The following is a 21,806-nucleotide window of genomic DNA, read 5'->3' on the forward strand; positions in this document are numbered from 1 at the left end:
ATTAAGAAGCATGCAATGTTTGTTCTGGTGGTCTTACGGCATTTGGTTTTAGAAATTTTAATTTTATCAATCCCTTTTTTTAGGTTATAGATTGAGTCCTCAAACATTAACTGCTATTGTTAGACGTTATAGCAAGAATGGCAGAATCTTCTTTGATGATTATATTGCTTGCTGTGTGAAGCTTCGAGCATTGACAGGTATTGACCATTTAAAAATGGGTACAGTATTAAGTAGCTGTTTTTCTTGAGTAGTATCTGTCATTTTCTCCAGTAAGTTTATGATATCATGTGTTTCTCTCCTTTATTCACTATTAAATCTAGTCAGAGTTTTAAGGCTTTAAAAATTTAGGAATATAAATACTGAAAAATTGTTGTAGCTCTGTTTTGGAAAGTTTTCTTCATGTTTCAGTTGCCTTGGATATAAAATCACTTAAAATTGAATTGAGTATGAAATTATTCATCCTTTTAGTTCCTGGGGACACCAAGTATTTGAAACTATAGATTTTAAATTATAATAAAAAAGTAATTTTTTTGTTTAAAGATTTCTTTAGGAGAAGAGACCACTTGCAACAAGGGGTTGTGAATTTCATATATGATGATGTAAGTATCCTGAATAACACTTTAGATATTTATGCTGTGTTCTAGATGTGTTCATAGTTATCAGAAATTTAAGTGATCCCTGGTATCAATACTGGGAATAATATATTTTATAGACCATGTTCTTTTTCTGTATTTTTCAACTGAATGTAAATATAAGAATCAATATTGGTACAAGTACCAATGTGAGTTTATATTAAACATAAAAATGCTTTTAAATTTTATAACAGGCTTTTGGCAGTTTATCTTCCAAATAATTTTTAAAGGCAAAGCTACCATTATTTTTATCAGGAGTAGTTTACTCGTGGTGATCTTTTTTCTAATAGAGATAGGAAATTTTTCTGTGATAGATTATGAAGCTGTTCATTTCTCATTTCAAAGGTTGTTTTAACGTGACTCCAGTTGGGTTTTTTTTAACTGAAGCTATAGGAAACTTATATTTCACATGTGCTTCAATGTTTCAGGGTTTTTGTTTGGTTTGGTTGTGTTTTTCTTATGTGTAAGTTATAGGGTCAACATTACTAGTATATAGTGGTTTGAATTATAAGCCTTGGAAACTCAAAGTATTTTCTCTTGTGAAAATGCTTTTATGGAATAGAATTAATCAAAAACAAAAACCAGGGGCCAGCCCCGTGGCCGAGTGGTTAAGTTTGCACGCTCTGCTTCTGTGGCCTGGGGCACCACTTGTCAGGCCATGCTGAGGCGGTGTCCCACATAGCACACCCAGAGGTGCTCACAACTAGAATATACAACTATGTACTGAGGGGCTTTGGGGAGGAGAAAAAAAAAAAGATTGGCAACAGTTGTTAGCTCAGGGCCAATCTTTTTTTTAAAAAAAATTAACATTTTATTGTTACAAGCTGATGATTTTGCTTATGTATTAGTTTTTGCAGGGCACTATGGCAATTTGAATATTTAGAATTTGAAAGGTGAAGAAATACTGTGAATTTTTCTGCTTGGAAGAGACAAACTGGATCACTTTGAATTAACACTTTTGGAGCTTTTCCATATTCCTACTTGTTAAATCTTTTTCCTTTCTATGTGTTTTTGCTTTAGCACACAGTTCAAAGCAATAAAAGAGATGTTTTTGTATTTGGGATATTATTGCTTTTGGAAAAGTTATCACTCTACAGCTATCTGCATAATGTCATAAAATATTGGTATGATTAATTTATATAAATATCTCTTAGCCTTAATTTTTAATAATATACACCTAGAGGAATGTACTTACGAGATAGATTATATAAGAAGCCAAATGATCAAAGCCTAGATAAAACTAATTTATACTTATCTGAAAGTTACAAATCATGCATTGAAATTTTGTTTGTAGTTGTTGGTGTTTCAGGGTGAACTAGAAGGAGAATCCTGGATTTTGTGCCATATTCGTAATAGGGTTTGTTCTTTGATCACATAATCAGAGAACAGAATCTTCATGGGTCTTTGTGTTGAAGAAAATTGTAGTTCCTAAAATTTTATTTTAAATTGCCTTAGGTGGACCATAAAATAATCAATAATGAAATAAGACTATAGGAGGCAATATCTTTTCTTTTTTGCATTTTATATTTTTCTTCAATATGTTTTGTTGTCTCCTATGGAAAAAAGGTTCTTAATAAACAACTTTTCTCTCTGCACTTTATTTTGTTAGTGAAGACATAGAAAACCTGAAATGGCATCTTTCTCTAAATCTAGATTTTTCTGGAAATGACAAATTTTTAATGAAAAGTCAACATTTAAATTTGTTCTGTTAAGCTGCATTGTTGTGTATACATAATGCCAACTGTTTACAAAGTTAAAAAAAAGTAGATAATCTACCACTCTGTTTAAATTTTCAGAAATTACAAATTTGTCTTTCTTGACAACATTAGCTGGTGGTTTTGGCATTAGTAAACCAGTAAGTCTTTTAAAATTCCTTTGAGCACATCTGTGTAATGTGGGGTACTGCACACGGTAGGCACCATGGTGACATTTCTGAGTGATATTGCTATGGAAATTGCAAAGTGGAGTCACCAGATCCTTAGCATTTAAAATCCCTAGTTATAAGCTGTTATAATTAATCCAGCCCCTTTCTTGGGAGACACCCTAAGTTTTTCTTAATGAAGATTTAATAAACCACATATTTTTCTTATACTGTAACTGAATATCTTCTAGCTTAAAGGTGAATACAAATTGACATAATTTTAGTATGGCTGATGACCAAATTAATCTATAATTTTTATAAAACTCTGCATTTCTTAAAGAATGAATGGCACTGTCCTGGAAAGGGAAGTTCCCCCTTCTACCCTTCTTGTGTTCTTACGGCTAGACTAATAGTAAAATTTACACAAGACCAGATTAACAGGAGAAAAACCCCGTTTAATTACGTGTGCACGGGAGAGTTATGAAAATGATGCTTGGTGAGTGAACGAAGCAGGCAGTGTGTATATCTTTTACACAAAAACCAATAAATTTGTGAGGAATTGACAGGATAAAGAAACTTAGGTTTGAGGTATGTGATTAGTGAGGAAGTTAAACAGAGTTTAGGCTGCAGACAGTGAATTAACAAGGTTTGTTTCTGCAGGCCTCTGAGCCCTGTATCCCCCAGCTCTGGCGATAAGGATGTAGGGAGAGTGCCTTTCACCTGGGAGATTGATTTCCTGCTTTCAGAGAGACAAGGGAGGGTCCCAGTGCTCTTCCTGTACTGGTTGCTTCTCGAGCGACTTGAATTCAAAATAATACGCCATTGTGGAATATTTTGAGGCCGCCTGTCCTGGGCCCCAACAGCAGTATCTTGAAGAAAACTTTTTATAAACTTACGGAATTTTAAATCAACCTTCACTTTAAAAAATCCTGGAAAGGAAGTAATGTATAGTCATTTTGACATTGATGATTTTATATAATTAGCCGTCAAATTCATTTGGTCACTTTTATAAAAATATGTGAATAAATAATTCATATAACTTTGTCCTCTGGCTGTTAATTTCTTTTCAGGAACATATATTTGATAATGTGAGAGGATGTTAACTGAGCCATAAAAAATACAGAATTCTGATTAGAAGTGCTGTAGGCAAAAGCTAATGTAAACACACTGTGTATCGTTTACGTTGAATAATGGTGATAATGTGACACAGCAGCCTGGAGTCAACCTCCAGCTTAAAGCCAGTCCAGCTACTGTATTATTCTGAGGTCAGTTATAATTTTTCTTACTAAGAGACTTGTGGTTGAGGTAAAACTTGAAAAATGGCATATGGTATTATTCATATAAGTTTCTGCCAAATAACACTTTGTATTAGAACTCTTTGCACAATTCTCTAACTCATCCTTTTCCAAAGATGTTCCTGTGACTTTTGGTCATAGGAGATCTGTGAAAAAGGAGTTTGCATGTCCAAACATATCTGGGAAATTCCCATGCTCCTCAGGGAGCTGGATAAAGCCTAAGGTACATAAAATCCTATTTAATTTTACTTGACTGAGTTTTTTATGAACTTTTTTGACTACAGAACCCCTTTCCCTAGCAAAACTAATGTTCTGTGCCAATCCAACTTAATTGTCAGACGATTCTTTTGCACTTTACATTAAATAAATAATCTTATAAACACCTTAGGCATACGCAATATTTTACTGGGATTTTTGTACTGAAATGCAATTCACTTTTTTGATGCTTTTAAGATAATTGATGTAACAAGCATCCATTACTAAAGTAAAAATTAAATCGTTTTATGATGGACATGACTGGAATATGAATGGAGTATGGTAGCTTGTACTGGTTAACTCACACCCAGTTTTCTTATGATGATGTAAATTATTGAATAATGTACACTTCAATGTCTAAGTGCTTTTATTTATACAGTAAACGTTTCCATGTCATTTTGAGATTTTTTTAATAAACATTCAAATAGCTTGCTGTGAAGTTTTGTATCATACAAAATCTGTTACATATATATTATGAGATGCTTCAGTTCAAATAACAGTGCAATAATTCATCTCTGCCAAAAACACTGCCAAATGATTAAATGCCAGCTATTGCAGCTCCATTTCGAGTGGCAGTTTACACATTGTAAATTACATTAAGGGGAAATCAATACTATTAGAATCTTAATTTGGTCCACTTTGAATGTAATTTCAAGGACTGTGCTCATTTTATCTATTTAAGCATGCATGCAGAAACAAAAAATAATAAAAAAGGTCAAGTGATATGTTTATTTCCAGAAAAGACATTTACCTGGAAGAAAGTAGAATTTATTAATGTAATTTAAAGGCTGTTGAATTAAAAAAAATAATTTGTAATTATTTAAGTTAAATATACAAATCAAGTTCGCTTGTAATTTTATGGCATTACTAAACTGGACAAACAAAATAAATACTATTTGTCAAAAATATGCTTTTCTTTGTCCTTTATGTTTGACAAACTTATAGATGATATGTTTTCTATTTCTTTATAGCAGTTTTCTGGGAAATTAATAGGAATAAATTTGCAAAAATATCGTAAATCTAGTGAGTAAAATCCAAGACTTCTTTCAGGTTAGCATCTTTTTCTTTTCTCTTACATTTTAAAATGCAACCATGAGTCTTCTATTACTTTGAATATCAAAAGATCACAACTTTTTTGGTCTTAATTCAATGAAATTTATGTAGTGAATCTTAAGCATTTTGACATAAATAGACAATGCTAAGGTATCATCTAAGAGCATAGCTAGACTTCATAGTAATATTAGATGATACCAAGAAAAAATAAAAATTTAGAACTTCTGTTTTTTAACGTGATGAATGCTGACAGGAATTTAAGTGAATACTGTTCAGATAGTTTGTAGTCTAGAATAAGGTCATAACATTACATATGTCCATTTATTAAATTAAAAATCTCCTATGCTTTAGAATACTGAACACAAAACTACTTTCTAGCAAAACACTGGGAAACTTATGAAAAGTTTCTGTCTGACTCACTGTCAGCTCATTTGAATGCTGGGAAATTTGTGCTTTTAATTGTTTCTTGCCATGTCTTTTTCTACTTGTTTTAAAAAACATATTTTACTGGCATATAAAGAAAAGATCCTTATATTATTTAACATTCCTTTTACCCAAGCAGCTTGGTAATATGCAGCTTTGTGTTTTATTTTGCGAGCATTCAAAACTCAAGTGTGCTTCTGTACGTCTGAATATATAGCGAGTGGCCTCTGGCAGCACTTCTATGTTACTGTGCTGTGCTGTACAGTCGGGAAATGAGTAGGGTCCTTGCCTGTGTGTTACTTATGTTTTCAGGTATGCCCCTTCTGCAGCATCAGAGATGGTGGCAATTTGGGAAGCTTACAGAGATTGAGAAGAATTGGGCTAGGTCTTCATTTAATAACTATATTCAGAGGCAAGTATGCCAGGAATTAGTACATTCTTTTGATATGTGTGTGTATGGGGGGAGGGGGTGGAGGAGGGCCCCAGCCCTTTCCCCTAAGCATAAAAATATAAATATGTCCTTTAAAGTTACATGCATACAGTCATTTGCAGTTTGGTTCACTGTATTTAATCACATTTTTTCTTGCTATGATCACTGAAATTTCAAAGGATAACCTGAACCGCGCCAGTTTGAATGCTCTAGAAAAAAACTAAAAACCATAGTCTTTTGAAAATTCTAGGCCATTTGAAATGATTTTAGGATTAACTGAACATTTGGATGCATATTTAATTTTCCAAAGCTATCTAAATGCATTACCCCCAAATTTGTCTTAGGGCAAGAGACTTTAAGTTTTTAAATATTTACCTTTTTCACACTTTGATTCTCATTTTCTCATTGCCTCACTTACAGCTATCAATACAGTGCTTTCTGCTAATTTGTATTTGCTTTGATTTTTCATTTATCAAAAGGGAAATATTCTCTTGGTTTTTTAAACCTTTAAACCGTTAAAAATGAATGCTGGAGAATCTAAACCACCAAACAGACTAAGCGGCCCCTACCTTAGAACATGCCACATTACAACCAACAAATTTTTATTTAAAAGTTGTCTTTGAAGATAGTTTGATTTTTTTTTCTTAAATAATAAATGAGTGATTCTAGGGGAGAAATTAAGAATGTATGAAACTTAGTGAAATGAAAATAATGTTATCCAGATATTTTCATTCTTGATGGGAAAAAATGAATCAAGCATACATTATAAAAAATTTGTTTGATGTGTAAGTTAAAACCTGTTTAGCCATCAGAAATTTTAAGTAATCAAACAATAAATATTTTAATTAATTACTATTGTGTTCTTGACAGGCAATAATAAAAAGTGAAATGTTTTTATGTTTCTTTAATTTTAGATTTAATGCTTTTTCCCACTCAGTCCAGCTTGCTAGCGTCCCAATGGAACTGAGTAAAACTGCAGTAGCACTGTGACAATTGTGTGATTTCATGAAATACATCAGCACCACCATGCCTGTATCTAGTTCTGTACCTAGTAAAATGTTGGAAATAATTAGCTTCTCTAATAAAAGTATCCTAACTAGCTAATGAGATTTACTTTCTTTTTCCCCAAAATAATTTCTTTTACAAATTCTTGAATTTTCATGTATAAATAGATCAGAAATTATATGCTTCATTCTTAAATTATGTATATATACTATATTTTCAATACAACTTGTACACTTGTAGCTACCAAAAATTTGCAACCATTTTTACATGAAATTTACATTTTCCTTATTTACAGTTATTCGTAGGTTATTGCAAAACTAGTTGTGCAAGTAGATTACACTGTCAATACCGCATACCAATTTTTGAAGAAAATATTTGCTAAAAAATAAATATCTCTGCACAGAGTATTTTAAAAGCATCATGATTTCATGCTACATTATGTGCCTAAAGACTAGGAAAAAGTATGTGTTTTGGTAGATTGTTTCATTACTTTTAAAGCATTCCAGGGTACTTACTACTTAACCAATGTGAGTGAGCTTCTTTATATCAGATGACTGACATTTTCAAGTAGTTACACACATTATTTTTCGAAATGTATTATTCTTTAACTGGCAAACATTCATATACATTTTCCAATCAAAATTACAGAATGCAGATTCCAGCTAAAAAGAGGTAATGTTCTTTAGTTAAAATCAGTAAGTGACTAGGAGATAAAAACTAGGGATTTCTCAATATTTGTATATTTCTCTAATATTTGGAAAAAGGGTGCCATATAATTTCAATGCTATTGTAATTGTAGGGGCATTTTGATGAGACTATGTGGAGGAATTAATTATAAGATTAATGATCCTTGAATTTTACTCCTAAATAAGGATGATGGAATGGTGTGGAATATTCTTATATGCTCAAACACTATGATGTCGGTATGCAAAAAATACAGTTTAAATGCTAATAGTTGTGATTATTTTCAAGTTAAAAACAATAAAATACACACAGAGGAAGTATAAAGAATATAGGTTAAATGTATAGTGCTTTAAAACCACAAGTGTACTAACTTATTTTGTGTCTCTCGAAAAAACAAATTAACTAATGGAAGTCACAGATGTCATGATTGCAATTTAGGAATTCATCTAAGCTTTTCAAAAATAACCGTGTTAGTATTGCCACTTCTTGTAAAAATATTGGGAGCATTTCTGTAATATTTTTTTGCTATTCTCATTTAAAAGTTTGATTATGATTGGTAGAACAATGAAATTGGTCAATTGATTATATGGTTCTGAGTTCTTAGCATTGCATTTCTATAGATGTTTTATTCTTCTGTTCATAGTAATAATGTTAATTTTAAATAACTTCTTGTTATCATCTCTCTCAACCTCCACTTAATAGTTTATATAAATAAGCCTTGTGATAATGTCTTTTCATGCTGTCAGCTATTAATAATTCATGTCTTCCTGTGAATTTTTCTGTATCGCATATTCTTAAAGCAAAGTATATTTATATCACAAGAGCATGTAATGAATTATTCTAAGCTTGGTCACTGATCCATCACAATATACTTTATAAAGCATTTTAAAACATGACCCTTTTAGTTTTTCAAAGGTTAACATCACTTCATGCTAAGTAGAACCACAAGAAAACAGCTTTGAGAACCTTGAGAAGTGAGGGGGCTGGGAGAAGGTGTTACATACCTAGAAAACAATTGCGATGCAGATGTGTAATTTTATGGATGTTGGACAAAGACAATATTTGACAAATATTGGAATGCTATAGCAGAAGAAGCTTCCCTAACACTGGCCTTCTACTCTAAGCAAATGGATCTTTGAGAGTTGTGTGAGAATCACTTCACAGATTTTTGTCACAGAGTGTAAATGGGGTCAGTGTTGGGTAGGGGAAAGAAGAACAGAAGGTTTTTTGAAGACGTAGGTAGGGCTTCCGCACTTCCACCGTAATACCCCCACCTCTGGTGAGGATGCACAAGTCACATGATGATCTTACAGTTTTCTGGTGCTTTATGGTTTACAAAGTACTTCCACATAGATATTTCAGAGGCTTCTCAACACTCTTTCAAGATATTTAAGATGTTACCTTCATTTTTTATAGTTTTGGATAATGGAGCTCACTGAGAGTTTGCCTTGAGAGTAAGTGGAGAAGGTAGGATTTGAATTCGGGTTTACCACATTGAGTCTCTTGCCATTTCCACCATTCCACACCAGAGCTTAGGCAGTTTAGCTCTTAGCTTAAGATCTGTTTAAGGTATCTCTGCGTGAGGGAGTGAGCCTCAGTGCCTGAAAAGAACCACTACAACTGTAAAATTCTATTTGCTGAAGTAGTAGAAAGTCTATTTTATTTCAAAATTGTATTTTGAAAATGTATTTTCAAATATGTTTGAAACTATATCGTGTTTGGGAACTACATCATGGATGTAGAGAGGGGCCTCCACGGTGAGCCAGCCTTTACGGTATACATTCTAGTAGTACTGAATTCGACAGATCAGCTTTGCATACTTGGCATTTAAGTCGATTCAGAGAAGATATGTTTGTAACAATGAGATTCAGACTCTCACTATTATTATTGTAAATAGTATCACTTTAAAGCTATAAACCTAATAGTGCAAAATAAAGAGAGAGAAAACAATAGCTACACTCGCATTTTTCTGAATCAAAAACTTTAGTCTTGGTAACAGCTGTTTAGTTGGAGACAAAGCACATTATGCAAAAGCTAAATTGTAGAAAGTTGTTGTCCTGCTTGTTTTTAATGTCATGTTCCTGGATGAGAACCAAAGAATCTAGCATTTTTTGAGCACCTACTATGTGCCAGGCACTTTGCTATATGTTATCTCATTCCCTTACAAGCTTCGAGGCAGGTACCGCTATCCCATTTTTATAGATTCAGGGAGGTTAATTAACTTGTTCAGGGTCACACAGCTCTTAATGAGAGAACTCATCCTGAGACCCAGGTTGGTCTGACTGCAGTGTCCATCATCTACGTTGGTTATTCTCAGAGTTTTTGTGTGCAACAGGATCTTCTGGTGGAGGGCTTGTTAAAAGATGGTTGCTGGGCACCCCCTCCTAGAGTTTCTGATTCATTAGGTCTGGGTTAGGCCCAAGATTGCGCATTTCTAACAAGCTCCCAGGTGGTGTTAGAGCTACAAATTCTAGGATTACACTTGAGGACATCATCTTCTTTTCTTCCAAGGGCCTCTGAACTCACATGATAGACAGGTTTGTTTTACGGCAAAAATATGGTTAGAAACCCAATAACATTTGAATTTTTTTGTAATTATAAAAAATTTCATTTACAGTAAGAAAACTACTTAAATATATTGATCTAGTTTTGGTTTTAACTATGGATAAGCAATTTAAAGACTCCACTATTTTATAAATTGTGAGTGGTGCAGTTCACTTTTAATAATTAGATCTACCGAATTCCTTTTTTTAACCATGAAAAGCATTCGGAAGAAAGAGACTGTTGTTAATTATTATTTTAGATATGCCGATCAGGTGATACATTTTATCCTTTGATAGTATACAATGGGATTTTAAATAACATTTGGATAAGGTCATTGTTCTTTTAGGCCTTTTGGAGCCATTGCTAAAGATCAACCTCCAAGAGGACTTTGTAAGCAACCCTTAGACATACATGTTAAACCTGACATCAAATGCCGCTCATGTGCTGACTTCGTTTCCGTATCTCCTGACTAGAAGCGTTGGAAAGTTCGACTCTGATGACCAACCCATTATAATGGACTTAAGAAACTATGCTGTCCCAAATTTTCTCTGGCCTTCTCATGTTTGTTGAATGAGTGACTATTAATTTAAAGACCCCGCAAGAACATTGCTTCAGCATTTTCTTTTTTTTTGGAGGAAGATTAGCCCTGAGCTAACTGCCAATCCTCGTCTTTTTGCTGAGGAAGACTGGCCCTGAGCTAACATCTGTGCCCATCTTCCTCTACTTTATATGTGGGACACCTACCACAGTGTGGTGTGCCAAGCGGTGCCATGTCTGCACCTGGGGTCTGAACCAGTGAACCCCAGGCTACCAAAGCAGAACGTGGGAACTTAACTGCTGCACCACCAGGCTGGCACCTGCTTCAACGTTTTTTATTCCTGGTTTTTTCATCAACTAATTAGAGTATGAAACTCCCCTCTAGGGTAAAATGATAAGTCTTAACTTTCAGCTCTCTGCCCAGCAGTTAATAACAGCAGGAAAACATCTAATCCAAATAAACTGTAGACTTTAGGTGGCATTTTATTTAGGCCTGGGGACCAGGTAACATTATTTTTAGGTGAGAGGCAAAAGGTGTTATGTTAGTGCTTCTAATTACCTAGGAGACAGCTGCTATACTGCTGTTACTGGCTGCGGCAGTTAAACCTGGCTCTCAGCAGGCTCTTCGATGGAAGGGACAGACTGTTTTTGCTACAGCCCATGGGGAAAGTGACAGTGATTTTAGGCATTAGATCTTTGGCTGGGATAAGAGATAAATTTTGTAAATTAAGATAATTGCTTTGGTCATCTTCTTTAAGTCATTTTAACCATTGAGTCTTCTGACGTTTATGCCTAACTGCTTCTTAATATTGCTCAGGCTGTTTTTTTTTTTTTAAGAGTTTATTTTTTTCCTTTTTCTCCCCAAACCCCCCCAGTACATAGTTGTATATTCTTCCTTGTGGGTCCTTCTAGTTGTGGCATGTGGGATGCTGCCTCAGCGTGGTTTGATGAGCAGTGCCATGTCTGCAGCCAGGATTCAAACCAACGAAACACTGGGCCCCCTGCAGCGGAGCTCACAAACTTAACCACTCGGCCACAGGGTCAGCCCCTGCTCAGGCTGTTTATAAGCTAACATCCTCAGGAAGAGACCCTCCTAACCCTGTCCAGCTCTCTGAACTTGATATCAAGCAATTATTTTATGTCAAGGAATTAAGAAGAAAAAAGATTTGTGTTAAACTAGAATTTAAACAAGCTGGGTGCTTGCCCACCATTCCCCATCTTCCCATTCCTTCATGCTCAATTTTTATCAAAAAGTATTGAAGCTTTTGTAGAAGGCTGAATTTTATACATTTCATACCAAATGTTGCAGCTGAAGCCTTCACTAATCAATCAGATCTAAAGTTCTCACCTGCAAAATCCTCTCTCCCTACAGATGAACAGACTCTGGTGAATTCATCCTGAATTTCCCTGGAACTTAGGCTGGCAATCCTTAGGAAATTTTTTGCAGCTGCAAAAATGTGCTTAAAATATGTATATAAAATCTCTAAATCGTCCTCTGAATCAAGGTTAGCCATTTCTCTCTCCCCTGCTAGGCACCCATAAATGAGGAACAGAAAGCCTCAGTTAGTCCCTAAATTTGTATCTGCATAACACCAAATGATTTGGGACACTGGTTAAAATGATTATACTTTTACTGAATTACTGGTCTTTTGCCATATGTACTTGGTCGCTTATGTTTTGGTCTTTCAAAAATTAAGCAGGGATAAGAACATGCTTATGCCTACAGCTTGCCTCCCACACTGTTTATCAATTTATGTGACCATTTAAAAATATTTAAGGAGCAACTTAAGGTCACTTTAATCATATTTTAAATAGTGCAAGAGTTTTTATAAATTGCTTGTATTTGAAACTAATATATTAATGTCAAGGGTAAAGGTAAGTCAATAGATTATATTTCTGTCCTGGAGAGAGAGAAATTAATCCATTTAATATTATGCACAGATATAATGTTTCTTTAAAAATATGTGTGAGTGTAAGAATTAGTAAAGGACGAAGAAACTTTCAAAAATTTTCAAAATTTTTTTCAGAAGGAAAGGATATAATGGATCAGTCTGTAATAAGCTTAAAACTACTCAAATGAAAAATAAAACAGCTAGAAATTGACTAATCAGAATCTTAAATTAGCTTGCAATTTTTTCAACACCCTGATTTTATGAGGCACATACACCGCCCCCCCTCAATCTAACAGTTGAAGATATTATATGTTCCAATATTTTGGGGTCAATATATATTCAGCCCAATCCATATATAAAAGATTTCCATTTAATCTTCAATTAGCAAACATGTTTGATAACCAAACAAAACTGAAATTTTACTGGAATGTGTGCATTTCCTTTATAGGCAGGTAAATGCACATCGTTTTTCCACAGCTGGAATCAGAAAGCCATAGAACAGCATATACTTAATGGAAGCCAGTTTTGCCATGCATATCCATTAAAATGGTACATTTTTTGAAAAGAAAACTATGTGCGTCCACTCTTTTGATCAAATTCAGGATTGCCCTAAAATATGAATCAGAAAGCTGTGGCTGTCAATTTGTCACTCGCACTGTAACAGCTCTCAAGGAGACTCCCTCCTGCCCCCTCAAAAAAGAAAAGTTAGAGAAATTTGTTTCTAAGCATTCAAGGAAATGTGCCAGTGGAAAATATTTTAGGTAGTTTGCGAATGCAGTTAGAGACAGAATTTTAAATAGAAAGGCCTTTTTGTCCTCATTACTGCTGGCCTACATTCATGTATTTGGAGATGACTTCCTATACTGTCAGAGATTTATAACTGTAAAACTTTTTTTCTTTTCCAGTGACGTGGAATGAGTGTAATTAACTATAAACATCTCCATACAGAAGGGTATCTGTTCTCAAAAGTGACTAAGTTCTCTTTCTCCCCCTTGAATTTCCATGAGTTGAGGATCGTCTGAGTTGCATCCATGAACAATTTTATCCCTTGGTTTCTTATTTGCTTGGAAGGCATTTTCATAACAAAGTACTGGTTTAGTAAAAGCAGTAAATAGGAGTCTCCATGCAAGAGAAATTGGAGTTTCCTAACATGCACATGATTTAAAAAATAAAAATAAAAAATAAGGTGCCTTGAGATGCTGGCAGTTTTAACATTTGGAACAAAAGAGTTCATCTGTATATTTACATCCTAACTGCTCAATTTTACCTTACAAGCTTCAATTTAGGAAAATATACAGTACTTTTGCATATAATGGTACCTTGTGAGCCCCTGAGTCAAGTAGAGAGGATTTAAATACAAAAAGGAAAACAGCCATTAAAAGCACTTACATTGTATGTGGAGTAAATAGTACAAAATGATTATTTCCCTGGAAGACCAGGATCAGAAACATGCCTATGAAGACCCAAGACTCCTACAGTGCTTAGGGATGAATCTGTCAAAGAAGGGTGCCTAATTGGAGGAAGGTAAGTTTTTCTTTGCCTTGGGTGACGCTCTAAAGAGAGATCACTGTCTTGTTTTACAAGTGAAGTCAAGTTGTCTTCCGAAGCTGTGTTCAGATGCACCCCACTCGAGAGGGATTCTTTGGATTTAAGTTTAGATTTTTCAAGGTCTAGAAATTCAGGACACTGATAGAAAGAAAAGAAAAGAAAACTCATTTTTGTAATTCATTTGGACACAGTTCTAAAATTACACTCAGGAAGCCTAAATGTGTTTTCTTTCCCCATAAATTTGAATTTGATGGGTGGTATTAACCAAACTTTCCCTCCCAAAGATGAGTCAAGACTTCAGAGGTCAGGTATCAGTTTAGATAATCCTTAACAACCATTCTAAGAACTTTAATTTTACTCTGAAGCCAGATCAGATTCTTCTTTTTTTACACATTTTTTTCACATTGAGTTTTCCAGATGAATTTTAGTTCAATTCAAGACAAAACTGGGATCCGAAACGTGGGTCTTTTAGTAAATAAGGAGTATAAGGAGGAGAGAAAACAAAAAAGGAAGGAAAATCACCCATCCCTGGTCAGAAAATATGATCTAAATCCACTGAAAACAGAACAAAGTACATGGTTTTGCATATTTCCCAGCCATTCAAAACTAGTTAGAGATAAATAAATTTCTACTTTCGTATTTTGGAAAGATCACATTATTTTCCTTCTGCACATTACCTCCTGTTATTGATGTAGTTTCATTTCCCAGAACATTTTGCACTAAATTTCCAAACTTCTAAAAAAGTTTTACAAGATTGTTCTGTAAATCCTAATTTAAATCATCATTCGTAGGGCCAATTTGGCCATAGTGTTTAAGTAATTAAGATTGATTTCCAAAGTGGGATTCCAAAGGAACTAGACTTTTTGTATTAACATAATTCAGAAGGGCCCTCTTAGAGGGCTTCAGAGGCAGGATAAAGGACACCTCAACATTCCTCCTCTTACCAACCTCAAGGTGAGGAAAGTTTATAGATCTCTGGTGATGGGTAGGGCACAGATGAGATTACTAGCCTGACTGCACTTGAATCTCAGGTCTTCTCTGGCCAGCTGCTATTTCTCCTCCCCTTCCTTTCTGACCCTGCCCAGCCTCTTATCGCTTGAGCAAATTACAGACCTTTCTCTGAAGCACTTTCTGGACCCAGGGCTCTTAGCATTCAAAGCTCTACTATATATAAACTTAAGTAGATTGATTCTTGAAAAAAACTTTTTCTTAAAAAAAAAATGCTAGTGTTTTAAGATCATTCCTCCAGGTCCATTGTTCTCAAACATTAAATGAGCATAAGAATCAGGGGGTTTGTTTAAAATGCAGATTACTGGGCCTTTTCCCAGAAATTCTAATTGAGTAGAAATAGAGATGGGGATGAGAATCTGTACTTTCCCCAGCACACCTGGTGGTTCTGATTCAGGTGGTCCCTGGAACCACACTTTGAGAAACCCTCTTGGTTGTACACTATCTATACTCACTTGTGAAGAAGGACTGAAACTCCGATCAGTCTTGATGGATGCTAACGGATGACTGGTTTTCATCAGGTGGATGACGGGTCTCTGATACTCTGCTCCTGCAGTTACCATACTGTAGGCTGGGGGGACCACAGTGGTTTGTTTCTGCAGCAACTGTAAGATGGTCTGGATGTCAGCAGTCATTTGGGATTCAAGTCTGCAGGACAGAGAGAAATTGGGGGAGACAGTCCTAAGTATAGTCCAGGATTGCAAAGCACATGAGAAAATTTCAGCACCACCCACAAACAGAATCACGGCCCTGCTTTAAACAAGAAGGACAGGAGAGGGAGCATGGAGATTCTCTCCTGGCTGTTGCTCATTTTCGATGTCTCATTAATGTTCTGACAAAGACCATTGCTCTCCTGCTCATTCAATAAGATCTTGACAGAGAAACAGCTGAATGGATTACTCTACGTTTTTACAATGCACATTGTATTAAATTTTTGCAGTTAAGCTTTATTGATTTCAAAATGTAAAACGCACTGAGAATCTACTTTTAATCAATAATTGTCTTTGCTTTTTAATCAGGCTTTGCTCAGTTTCTTGTAAACATCTTATTTACTCTTTAAAAAATAGATTTGGTAGCACATTTCTTTCATAGTTGCAACAACTGGATAATTTCTTATATGTTTCTAGTTCATATTACCTTCATTTTGCCTTGCCTGTCTCCTATTCACATCAAGTAGTGTATAGTAATCATTGTATTCTTTAATGTTAAGTACTGTTAAATGTTAAATTTCGTTCCCATCTCCTGTTCGGGGCCTTTGGTATTTAGGAAACAGACCAAACGTTAAAGTTCACTTGCTTCTGTGACCCATCTAGCCTGCAAAATACCAGTCTGATTATTTTTTCCCCAAAGCTCACAAGTAGCCAACTGGCCTGTTAATTTCATTCTCATTTTAAATTAAAATTCAAGGGAAAATAGCAAAATACAATAGGTCTGACTCCCCTCCCTTGCATGTGTTAACATCATTAAAAAACAGAAAATTTTGTGGGCATAAGAACAAAAAAATTTGGACCATATGCCTCTTTAGAAAACTCTCCTTTTAACTCTTTATTTATTTGCACTATTTTGTCTCTCAATGAAAAATGCAAAGAAAGGTAAATCTTACCAAAAATATTAAAATCATAGAACTAATTTTGCCCAGTTACATACATGCTATATTTATGGAATTCAAAGTGGAGAGAATTTAACCTTTGATTTGAGAGAGAACAAAAATAAACATGAAAAACATGGAAAAAGATCATTTTTTAATGTTTAGTTCTTAATATTGATACTACAAATCTCCCTTCTGAGAATCATGACACATTCTTCTTAGAGGTTTTCTATATTTGATATATATAGACATATAGCTTAGTGTCTTCTAAACCAATAGCTATAAATTACACATGATTGTTCCTTGCAAATGTCAGAACCACACACTGAAAAGAGAAGAATTGAGTTATCAACTAGTTTATTTATCTACTTGTTGCCTGTAGGTCTGATCTCATTTTTTATGGTGCCAACTAAACTGAGCAGATTTGTTATTTTATGGTTGTGCATCAATTTTTCCTTTCATTCTTCAAGGTCTAGCTCAAATTTTATTTGTACCCGAAAATCTTCCCTTATTTGACCCATTCAAAATTAATTTTTCTCTCCTCTGAGCCCCGAAAGAAAATTCTATGTTCAGACTTCATCATAAGTATTTCTGTACAAACATGTCCTATCATTAACAGCATTTAATATTTAGTGAGTGGCTTACACTTGTTTATTACATTGAATGTAAAAGGATTTGGGGGCCCATCCAATGGCACAGTGGTTAAGTTCACACACTCCACTTCGGCAGCCCAGGGCTCGCCAGTTCAGATCCTGGGCATAGACCTATGCACTGCTTATCAAGTCATGCTGTGGCAGGTGTCCCACATATAAAATAGAGGAAAATGGGCACAGATGTTAGCTCAGGGCCAATCTTCCTCAGGAAATAAATAAATGAGTAAATAAAAATAAAAGGATTTGGGGGTGGGGAGTGGAATAAAAACTTCATCAACAATTGGGATTCAAGACTCAATAGAGTCAAAAATCATGATAATGTTTGAGTCCTATAAAACATTTGTCAAACAGCAGTGATCTCCAGCGAACAGGATCTCTATATCACGGATTCTATCTATTTGAATAGTGTCTATGAGAAAAAAGTCTATTGGAAGGTGGGGCTTCAGCGATTGTAACATGCTGCCATGAGTGGAACTCACTTCACCTTCAAATGTGCTGACGAAGTAACAGGTGCGGGGCGAGAAGTGAGACTGTTTGTGTCAACATGGCTTAGATAAGACTGTAGACAACCTCTGTCAACGTGGCTTAGTTGTTTGTTCCAGGAAAACTTTGCCAGAGAAAAATAAGTCTAAATAACTTTACTCCTTCAGGAAATTTCTACAGATGAACTCATTGGAGACAGCTGTCTACTCATCTGAACAAATAACTTGCTTATCGAACAAATTTTATTTCTGCGGACTTGTTTCAAGATTCTCACCTCATTATGTCCATCAATCTTGAACTATTATATCATGAGCTTTGCCAAATTCCAATCACCTTCCTACCTTGAAAGGCCCAGACTTCAAAATGCTATAAATATCCTACTTCTTACTCCCCCTCCTTAGATACCACTTGGTCTCTTAAGATTGCAGTCTCCCTTTCTGCAGTGATTTTGAATACTTAGTTTTGTTTTATTAACTGGTTATCTGATATCTTGGGTAGTTCAATGCAATGGATTAAATGTTTACGTCCCCCTCCCCTAAATTCATATATTGAAGCCCTAACTCCCAATGTGATGGGATTAAGAAGTGGAGCATTTTGGAGGGGATTAGGTCATAAGGGTAGAGCCCTCATGAATGGGATTAGTGGCCTTATAAAAGAGACTCCAGAGAGCTTCCTTCCTTCTTCCACCATGTGGGGACACAGTGAGACAGCCACCTATGAACCAGGAAGTGGGCTCTCACTAGATACCAAATCTGCTGGTGCCTTGGTCTTGGACTTTCCAGCCTCCAGGACTCTGAGAAAGAAATATCTGTTGTTTATAAGCCACCCAGTCTATGGTATTTTTGTTATAGCAGCCTGAACATACTAAGACATTCGACAAATGGAAGCTCCAGTGAAGACTATTTTTACTATGCATAGATTATATTTTCATGTTTTATGACTAGGGTCTATTGGCTTAACTGGAATGGACTCTTCTACTGAGACTAAATAATCTACTTTACTCAAGAGGAATTATAGATAATTGTTTTAAAGTCCAATGTGGTCTTTAAAACAGAAAAGAATAAATAACCCAGTTTTATAACTTTCTTTTGTCAGTGAAAGTTACCAGAATATGCCACCCCAAAATATGCCACTTCACCACACTGATAATTTTGAGCTGTAGGTGCTTGAAAAACAGCAAATGCAGGGAGAGGCTTTCTGTGAACACCCCTTATCTGCCTAAAGGCAGATCCTCCAAAAGGAACTCACTTGTCATAAATCCTCTCCCCGAGAGCTTCGTCAAGCACGGAGGATTGACTCTTGTCACAGGAGAGGAGGCTAGAAGTTGACTCCACACTCAGGCAAACTTTGTCACAAATTATCATACTTCCTATCTAGTCTTCTAAAGGTCCATTCATCTTTCCTAAAAATCATTAATTCTCCTCTGAGAGGCCTCCACCCCCCTCCCCTTTCCCTATTAAGATGGTATTTAATCCTGAATTCTAAGCCGCCTTGGGAGTTACTCGTTTTTCCCTATATATCTCCCATATATACATGATGCATAGATGTTAACAAACTTCTGTTTGTTTTTCTCTTGTTAATCTGTCCTTTATGACAGGGGTCCCAGCCAAGAACTCAGAAGGGTAGAAGGAAAATTATTTTTCTTCTCGTACATCAGCACAGCTATACAACTGTGTAAAATGAATGTTTTCATTTACTTATTCAAAGACCCACAATGTACCAGGCACTGTGTTAGGTAGGAAAGTGAGGAGAGAACATGGTGATGAATAAATATGGACTCTGGTCTCAGATGCTAACAGGAGCAGACCACCTAGGAAGGAAAAATGAAGGAAGTGCATACATTGCTGTAACACTGAGGCAAAGCAAGTGCTCAGTGCCATAGTGAAGACACACAGAATAATTGTTCCGCAAGGGATGGAATCATTTCAAAAAGCTTTTAGCTTCTCTAGGGCCTCCCTACTCAAAGAGTGGTCAAAGCTGGGAGCTTGTTAGAATATGGAATCTCTGCCAGACTCCAGACCTACCGACTTAAAATCTACATTTTAACAAGATCCCCAGGTGATATGAATGCACATTAAAGTTTGAGAAGCACTGCTTTAGGACCAAGAGTTAACTATTTCCCTAAACATGTATATCTGTAGGCATAATATATAAACATATAAGAACATTTCTTAGGTAAACCTTTAACCCTACATATAGTTTAATTGACCATTAAAGCAGAAAAGCAGCAACAGCAAGGATGACTCCAGATCCACCATTTATATTTGTTTTTATTGCATTGTGGGTTTAATATGTGTATTTGGATGAGACAGATGGGGTAGAAATTCACAGTTCTATACTAGAACAGAATGCTGAAGCTAAACAGGGTAGACTCGACTGTAGAAAGTGTCCCAGGATTCTCATTCCGCGAAGTCGAAGTCTGAACTGAGCCGCCCTCTCCAAACTTGTTTTCTATACTTTTGCTTCCAGAGTAAAGTGGAGAGGAGAGGTTGTTGGAGACGGCAGTATGGCAAAGATGTAATATTTTGGATTTTAAATCCAAAAGAGGCTAAGCTGAGTTAGGCAATAAAATGTTTGTGAAAATAATCAGAGACAAATAGAAAGAAGTTAGTTAAAAGAAAAAAAGTGTGTCAAAGGACGTGCAGGTGCTAGGAACTTGCCAAAAGAGATTTAATTGCAATTTGGCTGTGAAAGAGTTTCATAAAGTAATAATTTTAAAAAAACTAATATAATAAAATAATCATTATTGTTACTAATTGGCAGTTGCAAACCAAATGAGTCCTAGATATATATGCCCTTAAAAGTTTATACTTTCAGCCCTGGGAAATATTGAAAACAAATGTTTTCAATAATCTTTGACTTATGCTAGCAGCAATGATTCCTAGCAATGACAAGGCAACGAGGGAACCCTACACATCTCAATTTTAGTCCTGAAAAAAAGGTCCGAATCAGGAGATGTAAAAATACACGTGAAGAGGAAAATACAGCAGTCGTCCATTATCTGCGGTTTTGCTTTCCGCAGTTTCAGTTACCTGTGGTTAACCATGGTCTGAAAATATTAAATGGAAAATTCCAGAAATAAACAATTCATAAGTTTTAAATTGCACACTGTTCTAAGCAGCACGATGAAATCTCCCACTGTCCTTTTTTCTCGCACCTGGGACGTGAATCATGCCTTTGTGTGGTGTATCAACACTGTATATGCTACCCGCCATTAGTCGCTTAGTAGCCATCTCGGTCATCAGATTGACTGTCGCGGTATCGCAGTGCTTCCATTCAAGTAACCCTTATTTTACCTGATAATGTCCCCAAAGCACAAGAGTGGCGATGTGGCAATTTGGATATGTCAAAGAGGAGCCATAAAGTGCTTCCTTTAAGTGAAAAGGTGAAAATTCTCGACTTAATAAGGAAAGAAAGAAATCATATGCTGAGGTTGCTAAGATCTACGGTAACTTCAATTACAATATATTGTTATAATTGTTCTACTTTATTATTAGTTATTGTTATCAATCTCTTACTGTGCCTAATTTATAAATCACCCTTTATCTTAGGTTTGTATGTATAGGAAAAAACATAATATATACAGGGTTCAGCACTATCCGCTGTTTCAGGCATCCAGTGGGGGTCCTGGAATGTATGCCCCGTGGCTAAGGGGGGACTACAGCACACTCAGAGAAACACCAATAATAGAAGTGCAGTTCATTGTTAATCAAATTTTCCCTAACTGCAAGTACAACATTTTCTGTTTGTATAGCATATATAGCCTCCACATATATTATCTTAGTTTCTACAACAGCACTGCAGGCAGGTATGAGTCAAAGAAAGAAACTGAGCCTGGAATCTAAATGGCTTGACCCAGTCATCCTGTAAATGGTTAAGTAGTAGAGTTATGATTTTAATCTAGGCTAACCAATT

General features: G+C 35.4%; 2 protein-coding genes across 17 annotated transcripts in view; one reads left to right on the plus strand and one right to left on the minus strand.

Moving 5' to 3' along the window:
- Positions 1–13,823, plus strand: part of GCA (grancalcin) — a 44,241-nt gene extending 30,418 nt beyond the window's left edge. For 3 of the 5 annotated variants that reach the window (XM_070581426.1, XM_008525451.2, XM_070581428.1), the window contains 3 exons: positions 84–197; positions 541–599; positions 1,481–4,949. In XM_070581426.1, coding sequence (XP_070437527.1) covers positions 84–197; positions 541–599; positions 1,481–1,507 — 200 coding nt within the window. In that variant the 3' untranslated portion in view covers positions 1,508–4,949. Of the gene's footprint in view, positions 1–83; positions 198–540; positions 600–1,480; positions 4,950–13,516 lie in introns of those variants that run through there. The other 2 variants (XM_070581427.1, XM_070581425.1) reach the window with 1 other exon arrangement.
- Positions 10,853–21,806, minus strand: part of KCNH7 (potassium voltage-gated channel subfamily H member 7) — a 472,129-nt gene continuing 461,175 nt past the window's right edge. For all 12 annotated transcript variants that reach the window (XR_011528781.1, XR_011528782.1, XR_011528780.1 and 9 more), the window contains 2 exons: positions 15,623–15,815; positions 10,853–14,297 (listed from right to left, as the gene is read on the minus strand). Coding sequence is in view for 8 of the 12 variants with exons in the window: in XM_070581419.1 (XP_070437520.1) it covers positions 14,031–14,297; positions 15,623–15,815 (460 nt within the window). In the remaining 4 variants the exon portion in view is untranslated. The remainder of the gene's footprint in view (positions 14,298–15,622; positions 15,816–21,806) is intronic.

The sequence above is a fragment of the Equus przewalskii genome, chromosome 17 (assembly GCF_037783145.1).
Source record: "Equus przewalskii isolate Varuska chromosome 17, EquPr2, whole genome shotgun sequence".
Classification (NCBI taxonomy): Eukaryota; Metazoa; Chordata; class Mammalia; order Perissodactyla; family Equidae; genus Equus; species Equus przewalskii.